General features: G+C 36.6%; 1 protein-coding gene across 2 annotated transcripts; it reads right to left on the bottom strand.

Annotated features, from left to right (window-relative positions):
• Positions 1-436: 436 nt before the first annotated feature.
• Positions 437-22,358, bottom strand: RIOK3 (RIO kinase 3). Of its 2 annotated transcripts, none has more exons than XM_016164921.2 (13): positions 22,138-22,358; positions 16,348-16,463; positions 15,606-15,751; positions 15,405-15,512; positions 15,093-15,202; positions 13,766-13,909; positions 12,950-13,077; positions 6,935-7,132; positions 5,564-5,723; positions 4,113-4,193; positions 3,935-4,024; positions 2,959-3,066; positions 437-2,118 (listed from the first exon to the last, which is right to left on the bottom strand). In XM_016164921.2, the coding sequence occupies exons 1-13, from the start codon at positions 22,198-22,200 to the stop codon at positions 2,011-2,013; spliced, it is 1,560 nt and encodes a 519-aa protein (XP_016020407.2). In that variant the 5' UTR covers positions 22,201-22,358; the 3' UTR covers positions 437-2,010. The 2 variants fall into 2 exon arrangements, with proteins under 2 accessions (XP_016020407.2, XP_036085799.1); XM_036229906.1 differs by lacking the exon at positions 22,138-22,358 and adding an exon at positions 17,925-18,041.
• Between the last annotated feature and the right edge of the window lie 54 nt (positions 22,359-22,412).

Raw genomic sequence — 22,412 nt, 5'->3', positions numbered from 1 at the left:
TTTCAAAAGGTGCAGACAATCTCTTTTGATGGTCAGAGCCTACAAGCAGTAAATGTGTTGTTTCTGACAAATCTCAAGGTTTTATAAAGAGGAAACTGACAATGAATTATCTTGTTGATTACTTATTATCCACTTTCACTGAAGTGAGGTAAAATATCCTTATTTCTATATTTTGTTTTTCTTTCAACTTGTATTTGATTATTTAGAAAACCGTCTTCTACTTTTTTTCTACTATGTGAAAATTTACTCTCTGATCTATAGAAAAGAAAAAAACTATTTGGAATTCAAAGTAGGTCATTTAAAAGTAAAGTCTAAATAGGAGAAATTAAGGGGGGAAGGAATTGCTTAAAATAGTACTGCTTAATTTTATGCAGAGAGGGTAACTTTGTGCTAGGACATAAGTTAAGGAACAGGAAGGAATCACACAAAGAACCAATTCTAAAATGATCTCTTCATTTTTAATTTCTTAAAAAGCATGTTCACAGCACACTCTAAGAATGCCATGCAGCAACTGTTTGCTGCTCTTAGTCAAACAGAGTATGTCAGAAAACAAGACAAAATTTTAAATGGTTAATGGTTTTAAAAAATTAGTTACCTAAAATTTCTGTAAAGCCAATCATCACCAGTCATTTAAATCTTTGTTTCAGAGTGGTAAACATTTCAGAAATGTAATAAGTATCTACCCCAAATCACATTTCTCTGAAATGCAATTAAAAGCTATACAACAGAAACAAAAATATTTTTCTAGAAAGAACATATTTGGTATTTTTAAATAATGTTCAAAGAGAAGCTTTCGAGTGTACATAATGTTTAGATTTTTACTTTCTATTACCAGATTGGGTGTGCAGTGGTTCCAATCTGAAGTCCGTAATAGGAGGAATGATTACATTGTAGTTAATGAACTTCCATCCTAAGAGTGCCAATGTACTTTTTTAGTAAAGTACTTGCTTTATTTAAGAAGTGGCATCCAGTCAGTACTAAAAATCATTAAAACCGAGGCCAGATATTTCAAATTAGTTGGTTAATTTTGTAGCCAAGTTGTTTTAAACCTAGTTTTCATCATTTGATTTAGTATTTTTAATTTGCTTGCTATATTTCTCTCAAAAATCAATCAGTAAGTATATAGTTTGAGTGAAATGAAAACTGAACTTTGTTTCACTGACTTCATTAAAATATTTCAAACATGGTTAAATCTTACATTCTGCCCTTCCAGATAATTTACATTTTCATTGCAAATGCAGAGCAGCTGCACCATGAGTTACATCCTATCCATTTCACCTAAATGTAGACGATACCAGAAGTTAATTTTAAAAATTTTGGATAGTTAAGAGGTTCTCACATATATTTCTCTCTCTCAGAAACCTGCGATAACTTTCCTTGGCTATGAGTATGGAAAAGATGGCTTTAGTTCATATTCGTGATGTACCAAATAAAAAGTATTTTGCTTATGTCTATTTCCATCAGCTATTCTGAAACCAGATTTCCATTTATAACACCTACTAAAAGAAGACATTTTCCTTTAGAATCATGGTCACAATCTGGAATAAGAACTGCGAAGGACTAATTTCAGGCCAATAAAAAATTCGAGGAATGATGACACACAAACCAGGGAGGTGATGAAGCAGGTATGTTCTGATAAAATGCCTCCCTTGTTAACACATCTGTCCTTTCCTCCTCTGTTTCGAAATGTTACCTAAGTTTAAAAAATTTTCATCGAAACATTTTATACCACAAAATCTGTAAAATCAGGTTGATTTTAGCTAGATAACCTGTAGCTGTTAAAGAATTATATTATTTTGTTTATAAGATGAGAGGTAGTGACATTTTATTCTCTCAATACTGAGCTGTCCACACATCTGGCACATGGGTTACAAGGGGGAAAAAAAAGCACAGAAGCACCATTGTACACTCCTCATGTTTTGGTATTTCAAGTTACTCATAACTTCATTTGCCATTGGCAGCAGCTGACAATCACTGCTGTGCTAACAACAGAAACAGTGAGTTTTGGTGTTATTCATCATGTAGGACTGGTGGACCTCCGTCATCTTTCAAAAATGAAGCAGCTTTCCTTCCATTCTTCTGAACATGATCTTCGTTCATTTTCTCCAAAGCTTCTATCTACAAAATCAATACATTGAATCCACTTGTCAAAAATCCTACTTCACAGAAATCCTACGTTAGATTGAGCCAGCATTTTACTCTTAATACATGTATGGTTTTTACTTGATTACATTACCAGGGTCAATATTTAGTATCTTTATCAAGCTCTCAATCGGAATCAAGATATGTCTTACTGTGTACTCTAAAAAGCTTTCAAGGAACAAGAAAAAGGAAATCCCATTGTAACAGCTACTGAGTAACTACTGAGCTAGAGGCTGGATTTATCACCTTTCTGGTACTTCTCTGGCCTTAGAACCAGCACAGCTTGGCCAAATTTAAGTCGTACTGGGGAGTTCTGGAACAGGCTGTACTCATTCTCTGCTTTGATATATTGCTAGGAATAATTAGATGCTGTTTCACTTTTTAGTTTTTATTAAATTTTAAGAGACCCTCTCTGGAGGGAGATTTTTTTTTAATGGTTCTATACATCCGTATTGTAATGACTGGGTATTTCTAAGGATGCCACTGTTAACTTTCTATGTTCAGTTAAAAGTGGGGACCATGTGTTACAGTTTTTTGTATCACCAAGAGTGTTCCCCAGTTAACTGCCTCATTCATAAAACAGAGGAAACACAGTGTACTGGAAACGTGTTATTTGTACAGGCTGTAAATTCCTCGAAGACGTGTTTTGCTATATGTCTATCCTAGGGTTTAAGCCTGGAAAGGACCAAAAATATCTCAAGGATTTCAGATTAATTTTATTTTGAGGTTAGAGAGGATGAAATTAGCTCTGGGCTTCAGTTACTTACTCTATCTAGTACTCCATTACCAGCAAGGTAAAACAATAGCTAAACTTACCTCAGCTAGGAAATCAGCTTCGTTATCTGCTGAGATATTTAAACCTGACACAGCATTGAAGAGTTCTCGTTCACTAAGGGCTTCCTTTACTCCTCCTTTCTGGAAAAACTAGTGAAAAAATATAAGAAAGTAAGAGATATTAGCAAGGTTCCCTTAGAAAATAAAAACAGGAAACAGTACCTTAAAACACCAGTGAATTCCTTCCATAGTTTTTAAACCACAGATGTTCCCACTTCGAGTTTAACATGCTCAGGTTCTACTTGTGTTTTGCTCTCTTTACACATTTGTGCTGTATTCTGGATTAAGTTTGTCATGATCGACAGCTGGATTAAGTCTGCACCTTCTACAGCTATAAAAATGAGTAATTTATAAAATTGTTTGACATTGCTTTGAATGTGCAGACTCAAAGCATAAATCAGATGAATTAAAATTTTCAAGCAATACATTATTTCCAATATGAAGTTATTCTGACATTGAGAAAGATCATTACCATCTGAATCTGTTGCCAACAATTCATTTAGAAACATTAAACAAACATGACCCAACTCTGCATTCTAAGTTTTACCTTCCCTAATCTGTTTATTCTGCCTCCCAAAAAGTGATCAAACACTATGCCACTAAGAAGAGTATTCTCCTTTTAGTGGTAATAATACAATAAGCATGCAGGCTTGCTATATGACATATCAGAGCCTCTCTTTAGTATTAAATGTCTACTTCACTGCTTAAATATTTGGAGCCAGAATAAAAACTTACTCTATTGGAAATTTAATTCGATGGGCCAAATGTGAGGTATAAAATCAAATTCTGACTGAAAAGAAAATCTGACAAATGATCTTTGTCTCTTTATCTTGAGAAGGCAGCCAGTAACAAAGCCCTTCTTTCAATTTCAAAGAATACCGTACTTAGCAGTGCAAAAAAATATCTGAATCTGTTATAACCCCATAAAAATAAAAGCCATATTAGTTTACACGCCTACCTGTGAGACGTTCCTACAGTCACGGAACAAGAACTCCAGGCCGTGAGGATGGGTTGGTTCTACAGACTGACTGACATCAATCAACCAGACCTATATAAATACAGAGCATATAATGGTTTGCCTTTCGTAATTTACACCAAGTTATTTAATCTGAATGTTAACAAAATATGCTCCTCACCTTCCCAGCATGCCACAACATGTTATATTCACTGAGGTCAGCATGCACGAGAGTACATTCATTATATAACTGCTGCATCAACTGTGGGGAGACAAGGCAGACATTTAGGAACTGAAGTAACAGTTCTAGTTTACCTATACAACTAAAATGTCTATGTAAAACAATATTATCCAGAAAAATCAAGACAAGGGTAAAGAACTTTTTCTTTGTACAGTCTAGAACTGGGTTGGTTTGTTTGTTTTTTAAGGTAGGGTAGGGAAACAGTGAGACATGGAGGGAATGAGTGTGTGACACTCTACTTCCCTGTCCATGTGACAGCAATGAAAATAGGATGCATGTCAAGGGGCAGACCTGGATTCTGCAGACCTGGAGTAAGAGAGCAGCCATGTGTATGCTCACTAACCAGAAGACTTTGGCTTACTCTTAATAACAGGGCAAACGGAGCACTGAGACCTTCATGTGGTGTATACAGTTCCTAGGCAAAAAGTATTTTCCTGCCAGACAGAAAAGGAAAGCAATATTCCTATAAATTAAGTGACATTATGTACTAATTATTGATGGTGCCCCCAGTATTGTAGTAGAAATCGCATTAATGCTTTGTTTCCCAGCCTTAATAGAATCAAATAAGAAAAGTACATTACTATTTTATCTCTTCCCCAGCTACCCACCATCAAAAAGTAAGCCAGAAAAGTAAACTTGATTTTCCTTGGAATGTTGTCTGTCCTATTGGAGACAGAAAAAGGTTGATTTCCTCCCCTGCTACAGCTTAGAAACATAAGTCAGATAACATTTCCATATTCAAATCAACTGCTGAATGACATGAAAGCTTCATGTGCAAACTGTGCAAAATGTTTCTGCACGAATCAATTAAAACAATAGAGGAACAGTGATAACATTAGAACATTTTCTTAAGCCAGGAGGGCCTCAGGTTGAATTCAGCTGCTGTCCAGAAGCATAAACAGCTTCCTCAAGATTCTCACATGTGCCTTCCAACTCTAACACCTGCACAGATGGAGAAACTGCTCCCTACCATCTTCAGTTTTCAGCTTCACTTTCGAGTCCAAATCTGCTTCTCTCAAATTTCCCGATAAGGCACTTCCTTTGTTGTCAGAGTTACAATCGTTCAAGACATGCAAACCAATTTTTATCTGCTAAACACAGTAACATAAAATTTTATTTACCTGAAGTTTTATGAATAATAGCTTCAGGTTTCTATGTCACTGATGCTAACAACTGAGCCTTCACTTGCTTCATAGGTCTATTTTTCTAAAATGACTCAAGACACATGCATAATGATATAGACAACTCTTCAATATTAACATTCCTTCACAAACTTTAGTTTGTCCTTGTTATAGCACCATAAAATAGTACTACTTTAAGAAATTTTTTTTAAAGTTTACGTTAATATTTTTAGAAGTTGGTGTGTGAATGCTTTGAAATGAACAACTTACGTGAAGAGTTTGATAGTAAGCTTCTTTCATTTCTTCACTACTGAGCTTTACTTCTTTCAATTTAGGGGCTGGAACTTGATCATGGCCAATAAAAGACATAACCAAAATGTGTTTCTTGAGTAGTACAACTGTTGGACAAGGAATTCCAGCTCTCTGCATTCTATACAGAAAGAAATGATTAAGAATGTTAAGATATGAAAGAATGTTTTTACTTATTCAACAAACATCTAAGGAGGACCTGCAATGAGCTGGCACTATGTTCCACCCTGGAGATGTGGAAATGCAAAGACTGTAAGACACAACCTCTGCCCTTATGGAGCCCATGGACTGGTGGAAACAACAGACAGGTGAGAAGATGATTACAGTGTAGTGTGGTACATGCACTGCCAGGGGGCGGGGGGCAGATGCTATGGGAGCATGCAACATCAAAGAAGGCTTATTGGAAGTGGGCGAATGGGAATTAGCCAGATGAAGACAGTGTTGGAAAATGCTGATCTGAGGCTGGAAGCAGCTCATGGAAATGCATGGAGGCGGTCCAGAGCACAGCTCATCTGGGAAATGTACATAAATCAACATTGCTGGATCCTGAGTAAGAAGAAGGGCAATACAGATTGAGGGTATAGTAACAGGTAGGCTCTGCATCACAAAAGGACTTTGAACTTTACACTAAAGACTACAGGGTCTGATGAAGAATAGTAAAGAAGAGATTGAAGGATTGCAAGACCTCTTATGAAATTTCTACTTAGATGTCCTACTAAGAAGAATTTTGCAACTATTACACATGGATAATAATTATATTTGAAAGCAAACATCTTTAGAAAAAAGAAACTAAAATTTAGCTTTTAATAGATTAAGATATGTGAGAAGTTTATTAATGAGAGCTATTAAATTACTTGGTTGATAAAACAAATTCCTTGACAAATTCTGCTTAGAGAATTGAGAAGCAAGTCTAATAAATTAAAGCAAAATGTAATTTGACTGTTAAGACTCTGCCCCCACCAAATTAACAAACATCAGATATAATAAACATTTTCTAAAACAAAAAAGGGAAGTCATTATTCATAATAAGCCTAATTGAAAGCTGAAAAGATAGCATTTAGATATATGACGAAATGTCATAAGCAGAAAATGACTTCATTTCCCTCCAACTTTACTGAGGAAATAAAAAAGAATGGTTTATTTAACCTAAAAATGTCAATTCATACTTATAAGCATGGAAACATTTCTTAACTTCATTAAGCACTAGAATTTCAAGGCCTTCCATAATTTCTATAAATGAATTTAAAAGCATGGATTTTTTTTGCCTGGCTAATAGGCCTAGTACAAAAACGAAATTACTCAAGATTACTTTTGGCACATGATTTTCTTTACCTTGTGAGATTATGCATTTCTTTTTCTGCCCACATTCGGATGATCTTACGTGGATTTAGTTTACTGAAGCGATCTTTAAACCTGAAATCATCTTTAATATATTTGTCACGATTCTTAAACTCATTAAGGGTTGTTTTAAATACCTTGATGGCACATTCAGTAGGTATAACTTTACTATCTTCCTTTTCATCCTCCATGCTAAGTGAAAGGAAAAAAACAAATCAGTATAAGTTGACAGCTCACAAGTAATAAAATTTCAAAATAAAGATTTTAGGACGCATAAGTAGCTCTACCTTCTCTGAGAATAATAAGCCTTTTTTTTTAAGCTTTCAAGTTTTGGGTCTTAATAAAACCTTAGGTTTGGGTTTTTAAATCAAACACACTTTCAAATAAATTCTCAACCAGTTTGCAATAATCTGTAATATAATTCTCACTTTTCGACTATGGAACCAAACTCAAGAAACAGTGAAAATATATGCATTTTAAAATAGTGAATAGTCTTTCTGGGATGGTTCAGGGGCAAAATCCGATTAATGCAACAAAATAGAACAGCTTTTAAAATTGTCTCTTTTATTGCTAGCAAATATAAATGTTAGTAAAAGGGTCCCTGCCCTATGAGTATGCAAGGAGGGACCAGGGGGAATAAAAGAGGTACATAAATAGAACAGGTCCCTTTGGATTGGAAAGGTCAGTCAAGGCTTCCCAGCACAGGTGGCATCAGAAACAGAACCAGGACAATGGGTAGGATATGAACAAGAACAGTCACAGTATTAAAAGAAGCAGAGGTAGGAAACTACAGGACATGTGCAAGGAACAACAAACACCACAGCTAAGACATGGCTGGAGAGAAGAAATAAAAGAAATTAGAGCTAAAGGGATGGGATGGAGGCAGGTATATAAGAAGTACTGACTGCCCAGGTGAGAAGCCTGCAGATGGGCATTCCCAAAGGTAGTGGGAATCACCACGGGCTTGACACACTTCATAAAATTCAAGTCGATGCCGATGTCAGGATGGAAGGGAGCAGAAGGGGCTAGAGGTGTGGGCCTACTTAGGATTCTAATGCAATAGTCCCACAATAGTAAGCCACTGAAAGGGTTTGAGTCGTGGTGGTGGTAGTGTGAATGAAGAGGAAGAGGATGGAAGAAGAGACAATAATATTTACTCTTAAATACCTGAAGGAATGTTAATCTGGAAAAAGAAATAAACTATAGTTCCCTGAAAACAGCATCTGACTCAAACTCCCAACCCCCACCACTTCTGTACCATGTTTTCCCAGCTGACTCCTCCTCCCTCAGCGACCCTCAGAAGGTTAGAGGACTCCAATTAGTTCTAAGTAACCCCTTTCTCTTCCTGTGAAGTTTTATTTAGCTCTGCAGCTTTACATAGCCTCTGCATATGAATAACCCTTACATTTCTATCCTCAGTCCTTTCAGAACCTTAAGCCTCTTCTTCCAATCCCTACTTCACACCACTTAGACGTCTAGCTGGTATCTTCAACGTACCATGTCCAAAACAATATTTTTGATAACTGCACCCTAACCCTCCCCTTCCCCAGGCTCTTGCCTCAGTGAATTGCATCGCCCGGCTGCCTTAGCCAAAAATTCATCTTTTGAGATCCCACATCCAATCCAACAGCACATAGGGTTGATTCTTCAAAACACTGACGATCTCCCAGTCTTCATTTTCACTACCAATTTCTTAGTCCAAACCACTGTTACCTCTCATTTAAACTATTACAATAACTTTGTAACTGATCTTCCTTCTCCTTCTCTTGCCCCCCTATAATTAGTTTTCACAGAGCAATCTGAGTAATCTTTTGAAAACAAAAACTCAAATCACAGCTCTTGTCCCACTGCACTTAAATAAAAAAAAAAAGGCTCCTTACCTTGCCCTCAGGGAGTCTAACCCCAGCTTACTTCAGCTCCTCTCCTTCACACTCCATGCTCCAAGAGTACTGGCTTTCTTATAGTCTCAAAGATACTAAGCTCGTTTCTGCCATAGGCATTACTAGCACTAGCTGTTCTCTAGTCTAGAATGTTCTTCCACCTGATTTTTATACTGTACCCTAGACGTGCCACTCAAATCTTAGTTCAAATGTCACCATCTGGCAAGCCTTTCCTGTCCTACTAATAAAAAGTATTACTAATAAAAAGCCCTAAAATAGGGTGATATCACTGGAACATCACCCTATTTTAACTACCATAGCACGTATCTGATATTTTAAATTTATTTTGGTCTTGGAAGGGAGTTGGGTGATGGGGAAGTATATCCTTTCAGGGCAAGGACCTTTCTTGTACCATTCACTGCTGTTTCCCCCAGTACCTGGCCCATGCTAGCTGCACAAATATTTGGTTAATCAATGAGTCAATTTTCAGAAGATGGTTTAGAGATTCTATAAATGGAAGAAACTTCCAGTAATTCAAAGATGTTATAGACATCTTTGGATTCTGAGATGGCAGGTTCCATGTCACGGGAATAGTTTAATCATAAGGTAGATGAGACCCTATCAAATACTGGTGAGGAGATTCCTTACTAGGTAGGTCTCTAGGATAGAGTCTAGTTTAAAGATTCATCTTGTCACCTCATACCAAAAAAAAAAAAAAAAAAAAAAAATCCTTGTTTCTTAGTAAATTACACATTCCTCTGCCTAGCTTTTAGTTTCCTTACCAATTTCTTGTTTGCTTATAAAGTTTTATATACTATTACCTCTAAAAAACACCTTCTAAATCTCCTCAGTACCTAAACTTGTCCTTCATTTTCAGCCCTTTTATTCTTTTAAAAGAATTAAACATTACAGATAAATCTGAAGTTCCCACTGATAGCACCCTAGGTAGTTTCATTTCTTATTTCACCTCTTCAGAGGCAAACACTATCATGAATAACATCTTTCTAGTCTTTTTAAAAAGATACATACATAAGTGTCCACATACATAAGCATCTATTTAAAAATTCCACATGTAATATTTTCTGTAGGACTAAAAATTTAAATAGGTGGCATACTGTATATATTCTGCTATTAGTTTTTTTGTAATTAATACTGGGGGGGGGGTGGCCTATTTTTAAAATCCAGGTTGAACTCTAACTTCATCATGACCTCGTCCCTGAACATGACTGGCAATCATCTTGCTCTGTTCTCTATTCCTATCCCACACTACAGAGTCTCACTTACATATAATTATGTATTCTGTTATGTAATTATCTTTTATTGATCATAACAATTCTTGCTGTAATCTTCTTCTCTTGGCTGTACCATAAGCTCTTTGAAAGTAGAAAGCATATCGCACTTTATCCCCTGAAAAATCCAGCATTAAGTTACTGTTCAAATAATTGCTGATTACTAGGCGAACCTGAGAGTGATAGAGACCAGAACAACTCTCTGGTAGGCAGAACACTAAGTCGCCCCCTGAGATCCCAGCCCTGGGTGTACACATGCTGAATAACCCTCTCTGAGTGTTGGGTGGGATAGAAGCTCCCTTCATTAGCATACAGTATATGGCAAAGATGATGGAACAGTCACTCCTGGGATTACATCCCATTGTCTTAAGACTCAGTCTTAGCTGACTAGAGGGAGAGATTCTCTTGCTGGCTTTGAAGAAGTGACCTGCTACTTGAAATGGCCTGTAAAAGGGCTACACGACCAGGAACTGCAGGGGCCTCTAGGAGCTGGGAGCAGGCCCCACCTGACAGCTGAAAAGAATGTAGAAACCTCAGTCCCAAAGCTGCAAGGAACTGAATTGTACCAAGGAAACAAGATGCCAAACTCCAGAAAGGAACACAGCCCAGTCGACACCCAGTCTGCAGCCTTGTGAGGCCTTCAGAAGAAAGCTGAGCTAAGCTGTGCCCACCTGAACTTCTGATCAACAGAAACTATGAGATAATAAATTGGTGGTGTTTTAAGCTATTAAGTCTGTGGTAATTTGTTACACAACATAGAAAACTAATATAAACTTTTAAAAGCATTTACTCTCAGTTGTAGAAAACCAAATGCTCTCTAGTTTTGCTAACTTACAAATGCCAAAATACAGATTACAATACCAATTCCCTCAGAAGATCATTCATTATATCAAAGTATCATTAAATATAACAGAAAACAGATGAAGGATAAACAAGGCAATTGACAAGGAGAAGGAAAAAGAAATACAAATGGCCAATAAAGCACTTGGAAAAAATATACAGCCTTAATCATAATTAAATACAAACCAAAATATCAACATGGCACTTTTCATCTTTTGCACTGACAAAAAAATATTAAGTTTGGTAATAGCAAGTACCGATGAGGATAAGGGAGACAGGCTCACACTGCTGGCAGTAACACAAATTAGGTAACCTCACAAGGTGATCTGGCTACCTTTAGAATGTGTACAACCTGTATATTTGACTAGCTCACAGGGAAAATTGCATTTGCCCTACCATTAAAAGATAAACAGAAGTTCCAGATTTCTGGCCTTTGGTGTGATATACAAGAACAAAATTTTGTTAATGTTTAATAAATAAATCAAGAAACACTGCTTGCTCCAATAAGCCAGTTCAGAGGCCCAAACTGAGCACAATCTGGTACTCATTCAATAAGGCCTTCCACTATTTAAATATGGGGTAATGTAAGCAAGGAATACAAGGATCTAAGGTATATTAACTGAAAAACTAAGACCTTGAATGTATAGTATAATCTCTTTTGTTTAAACAAAATAAGGGAGATATGCATAAGAATTTCTGGAGACTAGATGAAAAACTGTTAATAGAGGTAATCTTTGAGAAACACACTTGTGGGGCAAGAGTTGATAAGATAAAGTCTACTTTTCATTTTATTCTTCTCTGTAAAGTTTTAATTTCTACCATGAATAACTTTTCATTTTAATAATTTGTGCCATTACGTTATATTTGTCTAGTCTCAGGGAACCTTCAAATGAAATTTGGAAAGAGGGCAACGGGGCTTAAAGAAAGAAAGAAAGAAATGTTTATTAGGATTAACACACACCAGGTATTACCAAACACGGTCTCATTTATCCCCGCAAAAATCCTGCAGTGAGGGTAAGTTTTTAAATGTGGTTAATTAAGTAACTTTCTCCAGATCACACGGCTTGAAAAAATGTCGAACTACTTTATCCTAACACTCATTTTTATCTTTTTCTTTTTGGAACTCAACAGTATAATTCAATATATGATTATATGTGTATGTCTTATCTAGAAAGGGAGACTAGTTAAATAGTTAAGAAAACCAAAGGCAAAGACTTGACCAATAGTCATATGAATCTCCTTAAGTACAGTTAGTACCTTCTAAACCTAAAAAAAACTGGAATGATTTCTGTAAACTATTTAAAAATTTTTTTGTAAACAATGTTAAAGTAAAGGAATAGCTGAGCTAGTAAGCCTTACTGTTGACCTTAGCAGTAAGTTACCAAAAGATTTCATATTCCTGGCTTAGGCGCATTCTCTAAATGGTCTCCACTTATAAAAATCTTTCTTCTTCTGCAGTTCTTTACTTATCTAAGCCTTTGTAATACAAGTGAAGTGGGTAAGAGCTAAACAGTATAAGATCTCTCTAAAAGACGTTTCCTTAAATAATGTAAGTATTTAAAGCTGGTACTTCTTAAAGAAAGAATTGGAATTTTAAGGGGAGGAATTAGTGACTGATCTAAGCATGTTTCCTCCAACCTGGTACCAAAAGGTCCTGGCAGTGGAAAGACTGAGTTTTGCGACAAATTAGGGTTCAAATTTTGCTCTGCCACTTAGAGCTGCCTGTATGATATAGTATGATTATAATGCAGAAAATATATGTACAAAAAAAACGCTAAAGGTGTCTCCACAAAATTATTAATGATTATCTCTGGAAAGTGGGATTAAGAAGACTATTTTTCCTTATATGTCCTTATGTTGTCTAGATTTTCTACAATAGCACTTCTTAAATTACTATGCTTTCCATGCAGCGTTAACTTTGATTCCGTGTAAATCATTAATATTGAGGAAAAGGGGTTAAGCTTCTGTTGACATGATGGTATTGTATTTTGCTCACTTACCTTCCTCCATATGCATGAAAGACAACAGATTCCTTTCCTGTACTAATACAGCCAGTGATTGTCTCCAATATTCCAGAGTTGACCATTTTATACATAAGTAAACGTGTCTTAGGATCAACTGCTTTTTCCTGCAAGAGATAAAGCACTATAAATGAAAAAGTTAATCACAAAACATTTTCTAAACCATTTCTAATATCTAACATTCAAAATACATTTTTTATCTTTATTATTATTATTTATTAATAATAGGCTCTTAAGATGGCAGTCAAGTCATTCCTAAAACTGTAACTCTGACTTTGAAAGTATCTAAAGAATCATTAAAAATCAGACACTAGCTTAGTGAAAATCTTATTTTATCGCCAAAGTTTAATAGCTTTTTAAAAATAGCTCTCCTAAAGTACTTAACATTAATTTATTTTTCTAAAGGTTTAAAAATTAGCTTATTCTCAAAATGTCAGACACTACCATCATTAATGTAAAGCATTAGAAACCTTTAAGTTATTATAAACATGTCATAACATAACAGGAAACAATTTCTTTAAAATCTTGGAACATTCACATGCAATGTAAACTATACAGTTCAAATTACGACCACTAAAATGTTAGTTTTGAATAAGTAATTAATAACCATGACATTAAATCTGAAAAGCCAAATAAGCAAAGCTACCTGGGTTTTATTTACATCTTTGATTTGAAAAGTCAATCTCACAAAAAAAAAAAAAAAAATCAAACATGAAGTTTTGTTTTTTCTTTCCTCAAAAATGAAGTTTTCTAATATAAATCTTCCCATGGGGGAAAAAAAAAAAGATTACTTACTGCAGTGGAATGTTCTTTTTTCTCATGAAGACGAGCACTTCGACGTTCTTCAGAGTAGGCATGCTGCTTTAGCGCATTGAAAACATGGTTTGATAGTTTTAAATCCATTCCAATTCCATCTCCTACCTGAAACCCAGGCGCAAACTGCCAGAAAGAAGAATTAGCATCTGAATACTTTAAAATGAGACAGCAAAACAAAAAAACAAAAGAGAGCAGTCTTTACTTGGAAGTTTCCTACTCAACAGATAATGAGGCTATAAAAGCAGAACCCACAGGTATTAGAGAAAAAATAAAAAACTTGCTAATAAACATGAGAAAGGAGATCAAGGCTATTTAAGAAATTACAACCCAAAGGAAGAGGTTTATTCTATGCACAGAAAACATCCAATCACATCTAAAAACTAAAGTATTTTGGCATATGCTTTGTAGCTTGCTTTTACATCTAAGGACACATTATATTTTAAAGACTACACCAAATCTTACAAAAGAAATAAAATTTCATAATTGTTTTTGAGTGGATTAGTATAGCAAACTATGCTCATTCCATGACAATTATCTTCTGGAAGTGCACTGTTCAATATAGTAGCCACTAGCCATATGTAGATCTTTAAAGTTAAATTAATTAAAATAAGGCTAAAAATTCAGTTTCTCAGTTGCACCACTCAAATTTCAAACGTTCAATTGTCAAATAGGGCTACACCATTACATAGCATGGATAGAGAACATTTCTACTTCATAGAAAGTTCCATTGGACAGGGTTGTTCTAGAGTTAGATCTGGATTATTTCTAGAATTTAATAATAGGTTTACTTAACAAGTATTTATGTTCTCAAGTCTAAATGTTTTATATTAATCACAATATTTATTAAAGAGGAAAAATGCTATTTTTTTTCTATTTGTTTTAAATTACATTTTATTTCTGATTTTACAAGGGTGGTTCAGGCACTAAAAAATTCAATAAGTATAAAAGGGGATATAGTGGAAAATATTTCTCTCTCCCATTACTATCCCCCAAATGCCACTGGGTAGGGGTGCTATTTAATGAAAAATAATATGCTGAAAGATAAATGTCATTTTCATAAGAACAGTTTCTTAATTTTGAAATTAATATAAATCAAACTTTTAAAAAATATTTTAGAATTTTATCCTATGGCACATTATATTTTCATTAGTGGCCAAGAGTTTTCATGGTATTCCTATCATCTAAAACATCTTTAGAACGGATAAAGGATATTTGTAGAAATTTAAGATATTGTAGTTAGAGCCTCATGTTTTTAACTTATACTAATAAAACTCTCGATTCACAGATAATCCTTTCTGTAACTTACATTTTCCATTCTGGCTGTATTCTTTCTCCCACACACTACTTCATCATGTTTGGTGGTGATGTCTTTTCCTTTTCCAATAAAACCCTTTTTGGGAGTAGGAACTGGTTTTGCTAAAGGCAATTAAGACAAGCCAGGTATGTAAAAATAGCAAAGACTAAATCGCTGCATTCAATATTGTCTGAAAAGATATCTGACTCTAATAGTAAATTCCCAAACTCGATGCAAAGATAAATATAAAATGCAAGGATTCACTGGAAAACTTAGTTTTCTATGTCCCCATTCTACCCCCTGAGCAAATAAATGCATTGATACCTGGTATGTAGGGATCATCACGAGTATCTTGCCAGTCAACCTCATCTTCAGAGCTATCGCTGTCTTCATAAGGATGCACTTTTCGATAGTTTTCAAAGGAAATGGAAACTTAAAAGGCAAAAATAGTTGAAGACTTATTTAGGAGCACATTACAAGCACTTTCTACCACCCAATGCAGTTGTTACTATAAGGTCATAGTACCTTTGCTATCTCCATTGAATTTTTTTTCTTCACGTCTAAGCTGGGCATCATATTCTCTGTCAAATTCCATCTGTAGCATCTGAGCCAGCATTAGGTCGCTGGAAGTATCAGTGTTTTCTCCAGTAACAAATGGTCCTTCAGCAACACTATTCAAAATAAGGTAATATAAACTAATATAATATGTTGTGTAAACAGATGCTACCAATTATGAGAATAGGATATGCTTTTTCACTATTAAAAATTGTACTGAAGAAACAATGGAAAAAAACTTTATATCAAACTCTTCGTCTTCTCCTGCCCAGCTGCCTTCTAACCAATGGCAGGAACCAGTGAGAGCACCAAGTAGGAATAAGAGAGCTGCAAAAGAAAGCTAAAGGGTCTCTAACAAAGTCCAAACTGAGACCTAGAATTGATCTGTCCTGTGTTCTGATCAAAGGAGAGATAATATCTATATGATTAATTACAAATATTTGATCAAAACTATACCCTACTTCATTATTTGATCTTCTATGGTAACTAAAAACCAAGAGAGACAGAGTGCTTTGCCCAAGATATTATTAAAAACTCATCACAGAATCAGAACCAAAACTCAAATGTCAGTGGACTCCCAGTATGGTGCTCTTTATACTGCATTGCTTTTCTAAATTTATTTCTTAATCATCTGTCGTGACAATCACCAAATTCTTAAACTTTGTTATAATAAGCTGTTAGACAAAATAGATTCGCTGTGAATTTTACTTACGCAACTTCGGGAAAAGTGGCAACTTCTTCTTCTAATTGCAATTCTTTAGCCAACTGTTCACTCATTACATCAGCCAAAGAACAAGATACTGTATTTTGAGGGGTAGCCCATGGACACTGTTTAAAAAAAAAAACAAACAAACAAAAAAAAACACAACAATTTGATTCAAAATAATGACATCACTACTTCAGCCCTCTTGAAATAAAAACTAGGTTTATTTCACAATTCTTAATTTTTGAGGGGCAAGCTTTATTTAGCAGCAAAAAATGATTACACTTCATAGTCTAGTGATTAAGACCATTAATACTGAATAAGGTATCTAAATATCTCTTGAACTTGCCCACCTCCCCTTGTATGATACTACTCCAAGGTACCACCTTCCCATCACCTGGCAACTTTTAAGAGCCTCCTAACTAACCTTTCTTCTCCCAGTCCTGCTTGTTTTCATTTGCCATACCATAATGTGATAGTTTTTCTAAAATGCAGATTTGATTGATCTAGTTTCCTTACTTAAGCTTTCATTGTTTTAATGTTTCCACTGCCTTTAGGACAAAGTCCAAACTCATTCCTTTACTACCATCTAATTTAGAATGCAGCATATGATACCTGTTTTAGCCACAAAATTGTTTAATCAAGTTCAGCCCCTAAAGGTTCTATAGCTGGCCTAAGGGCCTGCTGGCGTGACTCCCAGAGACAACTGGGCAACTGACCCTTGTTCCAGTTCCACAGCAGTGAGGCTCAGAAATTTACTTGGTTCAGGTTATTAGCATGGAGCACTTCAGGGTTATAAATGATAACCATGCCTAAGTGATTCAGAATCAAGTTTTATCTGGTCTCCCCCTAAGACTGATTAGCTAGCTTTATCAGGGCCCCAGCACACGTCTACACTAGCCTGTTGCAGAATTGACCTGGAGAGAACAGGGAGGCTTCCTTGAGGTCTGGTAGGACTTCATTCACTCAGATTTCATTACCAACTGAGCGCAATCCTGGTGAGGATTTTGAGGTCTAGACTCAAAGCTCTCTGTAATCTGGAGAAAATAGCTAATCTTTTGGCTACATGACTGCTGACTTCTTTCTGAATCCTCTAGGTAGAAGACATACATGTTGTCTTTTAACCTGGAAGTGCTTGGTCTGATCAGTTTGAAAGTCCAGGTTCCAAAAAGCAAATGACTATTCTCTAACTCAGAACTGTCAATCACATTTTGCAATGACTAACAGTATAACGAGACAACAATTCACTATATTTGAGTCACTATAGATAGGTTATTTAAGTCACACAACTGAGTAGTTATATCATCCCCATTTTATAGATTTAGAAACTGAGACACAGAAAGGTTTTTTAACCCAAGATAACACTGTAGAAGGAAGTGCTGAGATTTGAATCAAGGCAGCAGGACTTAAAGAGTATTTTGTTATACTGTTTCCCTAATTATCTTGGCATGGGATGTGAGAAGCAAGCTACTGTATTCCTCAGCAATAAATGCCCTTTACACTGGGCCTAATTTAACTTTCCGGTCTCAATTACCCTCATTACCCTATGCTCTAGCAACACTAATTAAACGCCAAATATGGCATACCTTCTCCCTTCCTTCAGTTTTGAGGATACCTTCACATGCTCTTCTTCTCTTAATGATTCTTCTTTCTTCTCTCTTTCCCCAATTAAATGTCACCTCCTCCATAAGGCTGTCTCAATTTCATCAGACAAAATCAGATCTTTTCCTTTGTGTTCAGTTTGAGCAGGACCAATCACTATATTAGAGTTACTGCAGCAGCCACCATACAGCAAGAGCCCCTTGAAAAGGAGGGTCTAGAACTTCATACATAAAGAATCACTCATGCATTTACTGAATATGTGCCAAAGGAAACACTGGAGGATTTCATGGAATTGCCAGGTTGTCCCTAAGTTTTAGAGGTTTGGTGCCTTTCTACACAATTACCGAAGTCCATTTCTCCATATTAAAGTTGGCCCCTTTGCCTACTCACTTCTGCTGCTTCTAGTCTTTTGCAAGCAGTCAATTAATTCTACTAATATGTTAAATTAAAATGAAATTACCAATTCCTAGGAAGAGGCAAAAACGAGAGGCAGTAATTTTGAGTGGGTCATTTTGAGGCAGAGATTTACCTACACCCAAAATAGACTGAATCCGAAAAGGACACATGTGGGGACCGCAGACACCCTAACTGCCCACTCCCACTACTCTTGCTCCTCGGAGCTTCAGACTCTAGAGCTTACTTCCCTGTACCTTGCTGACCAGCTCAGCCAGGCCCTCCTCCTCAGGTGAGGTTAAAATAAGACTTCCAAAAAGTTGCCAACTCCCATACTTTGATCAAATCCAAACTCTTCAAAACAGCAGTCAAAAGCCCTCCATGAAAATTTTCGAGCTGTGTGAGGAACGGCTACTGAGCAGGGACAATCCTCCATAGGCGCAAAGGGTTCATGAACCCATGCGGGGATTAGAAAATTTACTGGAGGCTCCTCCTAGGAATGGGCTCCATAAGGTGTATGTAGGGGAATCCTCTGTCATCATCCTGCAACTCCTCAGGTAACTTGGTAATGAGAGAAACTTCAGTAAATTCTTTGTAAATAGAGAAACTTCATTAAATGTTAAACTAATAATGATAATATATCTAAAGAGATTTAAAAAAAAAAAAGCCCTTCACAATCTTCTCTATCTTTGCTATCCAAGGTCATTTCCCATGATTCCCTTCATTAACATAAACTCCCCATTGCATCAAGATCAGATGGGAAACCCCATACAATCCTTTCCCATCATTCTGCTTTAAATGACATCAAACCCAAAACCAGCTCCCTGATTCACTCTTTCCTGAGACTCACCCTGTTTTCCTCTCCTCTGGGAGACTGAACCCTGCTCCTTAGGGTTCTTCACTACTATTACAATCTCCCACTTCTGGCTGGCTGCAGATTAGAGAAATCATTCCCCTTTCCTTCCAGCTCCTGAAGATGAGTCCTTAGCTGCCCATCCCACTTTTTTTTTTTTAAGCTTCTACAGCAAACAAAAATCTAGTAAAATAAAAAAAGGTAAACAGAAGGAGGCACATAATAAAATCCAGTCGTCAACTTGAAACAAGTGAAGAGAACCATAACTCACAGGAAGGTCCCTCTTCTACCCGTGCTGCTAGAAGATATAATCCAGGCAGAATATTTAAGTGGGAATTTTGCTTCTTAAGACAAGGTTCTCTGGAAAACATGATCTGGGTCTATATAACAACAGTAATCTGTTTTGTTTTGTTTTTGTTTTTAACTTTAGTAGTTTTAGATCTATAGAAAAATTTCAGAAAGTATGAGTTCCCAAATATCCTATTCTCAGCTTCTCCAGTGTTAGCATTTTACCTATGTCACAATTAATGAACCAATATTTATAAACTATTAACTAAAGTCTGTATTTCATTCAGATTTCCTTAGTTTTCCCCAAATGTCCCTTTTCCATTCCGGTATGCAGGATCCCATCCAGCATACTGCAAAACGTTGTCATCATGTCTCCTTAGGCTCCTCTTGGCCGTGTTTCTGACTTTCCTTCTTTTTGATGACCTTGACAGTTTTGAGGAGCACTACTGGTATTTCACAGCTTCCTTTGGAGCAGAACCACACACTTCTTTACTTTTTGCTTTTAGTTAGCCAATCTTCCCTTCTTGGAATTCCCTAACACTCTGTCCATAATAGCAGTTTGGCATTTTATAAGTGGTGCCCCAGGACCCTGGGAGAAGGATCCCCAAGACCATTTCAGGGTGTCTGAGGTCAAAATTATTTTCATAATAGCACGAAGACATTTATTGTCTTTTCTACTTTCATTCTCTCAAGAGTGTGGAATAAGAGTTTTCTGGAGTCTTTATCAGATATGACATCACTCTCATGGCTAATGGAACGTGTGCTTGTGTATTCCTGCATTTTCCAAATTTTTCTAAGGTAGTAGGTTTAGGATATAAATGCATTTTTACAGATTAACTCAATTTGTTCTTGATATGTCTACCTACTGTGCTCTGATTACTCATCTCTGATTATAATTGCTATAACCTACATATCTGTGAGGCGGGGTTTTCTTCATATACGTCAACTAAAACATATCGCAACAGATTGAAAGAAAAAAACCTCTATGAGAATCCAGCTGTCTTCTATTAAGCCAGACATTAAAAAGATTTGCAGAAACATAAAACAATATTACTCTTAACTATTTTTTAAAGAAAATAGTGTTTTTTAATATAAAAATGTTATTTCTATGAACATATAATGACTTAAGTCACTTAACTTTTTTCGATTTTGCCATTTTAATTTATGATATAATAAATATCAACAGTAATAACCAGTATAAACAAAAGTCCTCTGGGGTCCTCAGTGATTTTTAAGAGTATAAAGAAGTTCTAACTGAAAAGTTTTGAGAATAGCTAGCCTTATTCATTCTTTCCATTTTTTGAGACCATCCTCAAATTTCCACCTCCTCTATGTAGGCTTCTGTAATCACTTTAGTCTTCCCAGAGGTTAAAGGAAAGGGTTATGTGAAACTTGTAGCATCTTTCTAATTGTTTTGCCTGTGAAAACACTATTTTCCCAATAAACCCAGGATGATTTTTTTGTTGCATGATAAAAAATGAAACTTTATAGTTCTGATGATGTACATTTAAATGAAAATATGACTGAAATCCAATATTTTATTATTAAATCAGTTCTGTTAAGTAAAATTTGTTCTGAGGTCAGGTATTCTGAACAAAGGTTGGTCTCACTTGACATTTTTACCAGCCTTTATAGATACTTAACTGGAAGAATCTAATATCTAGAGAATGTATTTATTAGTATCCATCCACTCATTTTGTCCATTTATGCCTACTGATCTTGGCCTTGTAAACAAGGCCTTAACAGAAAACAGATATATGAGAACTTTAATAAAATTAATTTTCATTTACTTAGTAGCTAATTATTTCCCCCTTTTTCTGTTAAGACCTGACCTGAAGATCCAATGAGATTAACAAATGAACCTTTATATGGAACAAATATTCTGTAATCAGCATGTAAAACACGATTATTAAAAAGTTGGATTCCTTCAGAACCTTAATTTGAGGAACACAAAATCTCAGTTGAAGCAAAGCCTCAATAAAGTAGCAAAAGAGTCTTTTCACCCTTCCAAAGAAAGTATCATTGAAAGGAGCAACTTGAAAACCAGAAGCCAAATGTGAAATGAACGTAACAGTTGCCCATTACAGGAAAACGCTGAAATGTTACATCCCAGACAGATGGTAAGAATTTATAACCTTTATACAGTATGTAGTGTACACTTGAGTATTAGCCTGGTGGGGAGAGTGCTTCTGGATTTGTCTTTTACTTCTTGAAAAACAAGAAACTGCCGAAGGATAATCACACTTGTCAAGTTCAGGAAACAGCAGCCTAAATCACCTTTCTGCCCGGTTTCCCGGGTGAATGGGCTGACTCACTTGGCTCTTGAAAAACAAGACTGTACTTGCTTTCTCTCAAACGTCAGAGTCTCTAAGGGAGTGGTGCCCACAAATATGCTATGGAGGTTCAGAAAGCAAGGGGCAGACCTAGAGAGAGCCCGAATCGCCCAGGAGGTCTCTGGCAGCCCGGGGGCCCCCTCCCCACCTCTCCGACCCCAATCCTGGCAGCCCTGCCTCCCGTCTCTTCTGTCCCAGGTCGATGGAGTCTTGCCCAGAACTTCCCGAGTCTCCTGCGGGCCGCCTCGGCACCTGCCACCCTCTCTGGGCCCTCCGAGAGGACCAACCCAGGCTACCAAGATAGGTGCATCAGTCCCGACCGCCACTCACCTTGCTGGGGCCCCAGGCCGCTGCCGGCCTGGGCTCAGGCGATGCCACTTCGACCAGATCCATGCAGGGGAAGAAGCTAGAGACAGGAACAGAACAGAGAGGTAGCAGGATGGGAAAGCAGCCCCCGCCGAGGATACAGGCGGCGGGGTAGGGGGGACCGGGTGCCGGGGCCGGAGCTGAGGTGACAGATGGCGGCGGCGGCCGCCGCGTCCGGAACTAGACCTCTTCTCTTCCGCCCTCTCTACTGGGACCGTGGCGTCCGATTGGCTACTGCC

This window comes from Rousettus aegyptiacus, unplaced genomic scaffold, assembly GCF_014176215.1.
Source record: "Rousettus aegyptiacus isolate mRouAeg1 unplaced genomic scaffold, mRouAeg1.p scaffold_m13_p_12, whole genome shotgun sequence".
Classification (NCBI taxonomy): domain Eukaryota; kingdom Metazoa; phylum Chordata; class Mammalia; order Chiroptera; family Pteropodidae; genus Rousettus; species Rousettus aegyptiacus.
This window is presented reverse-complemented; position numbering and strand designations above follow the sequence as displayed.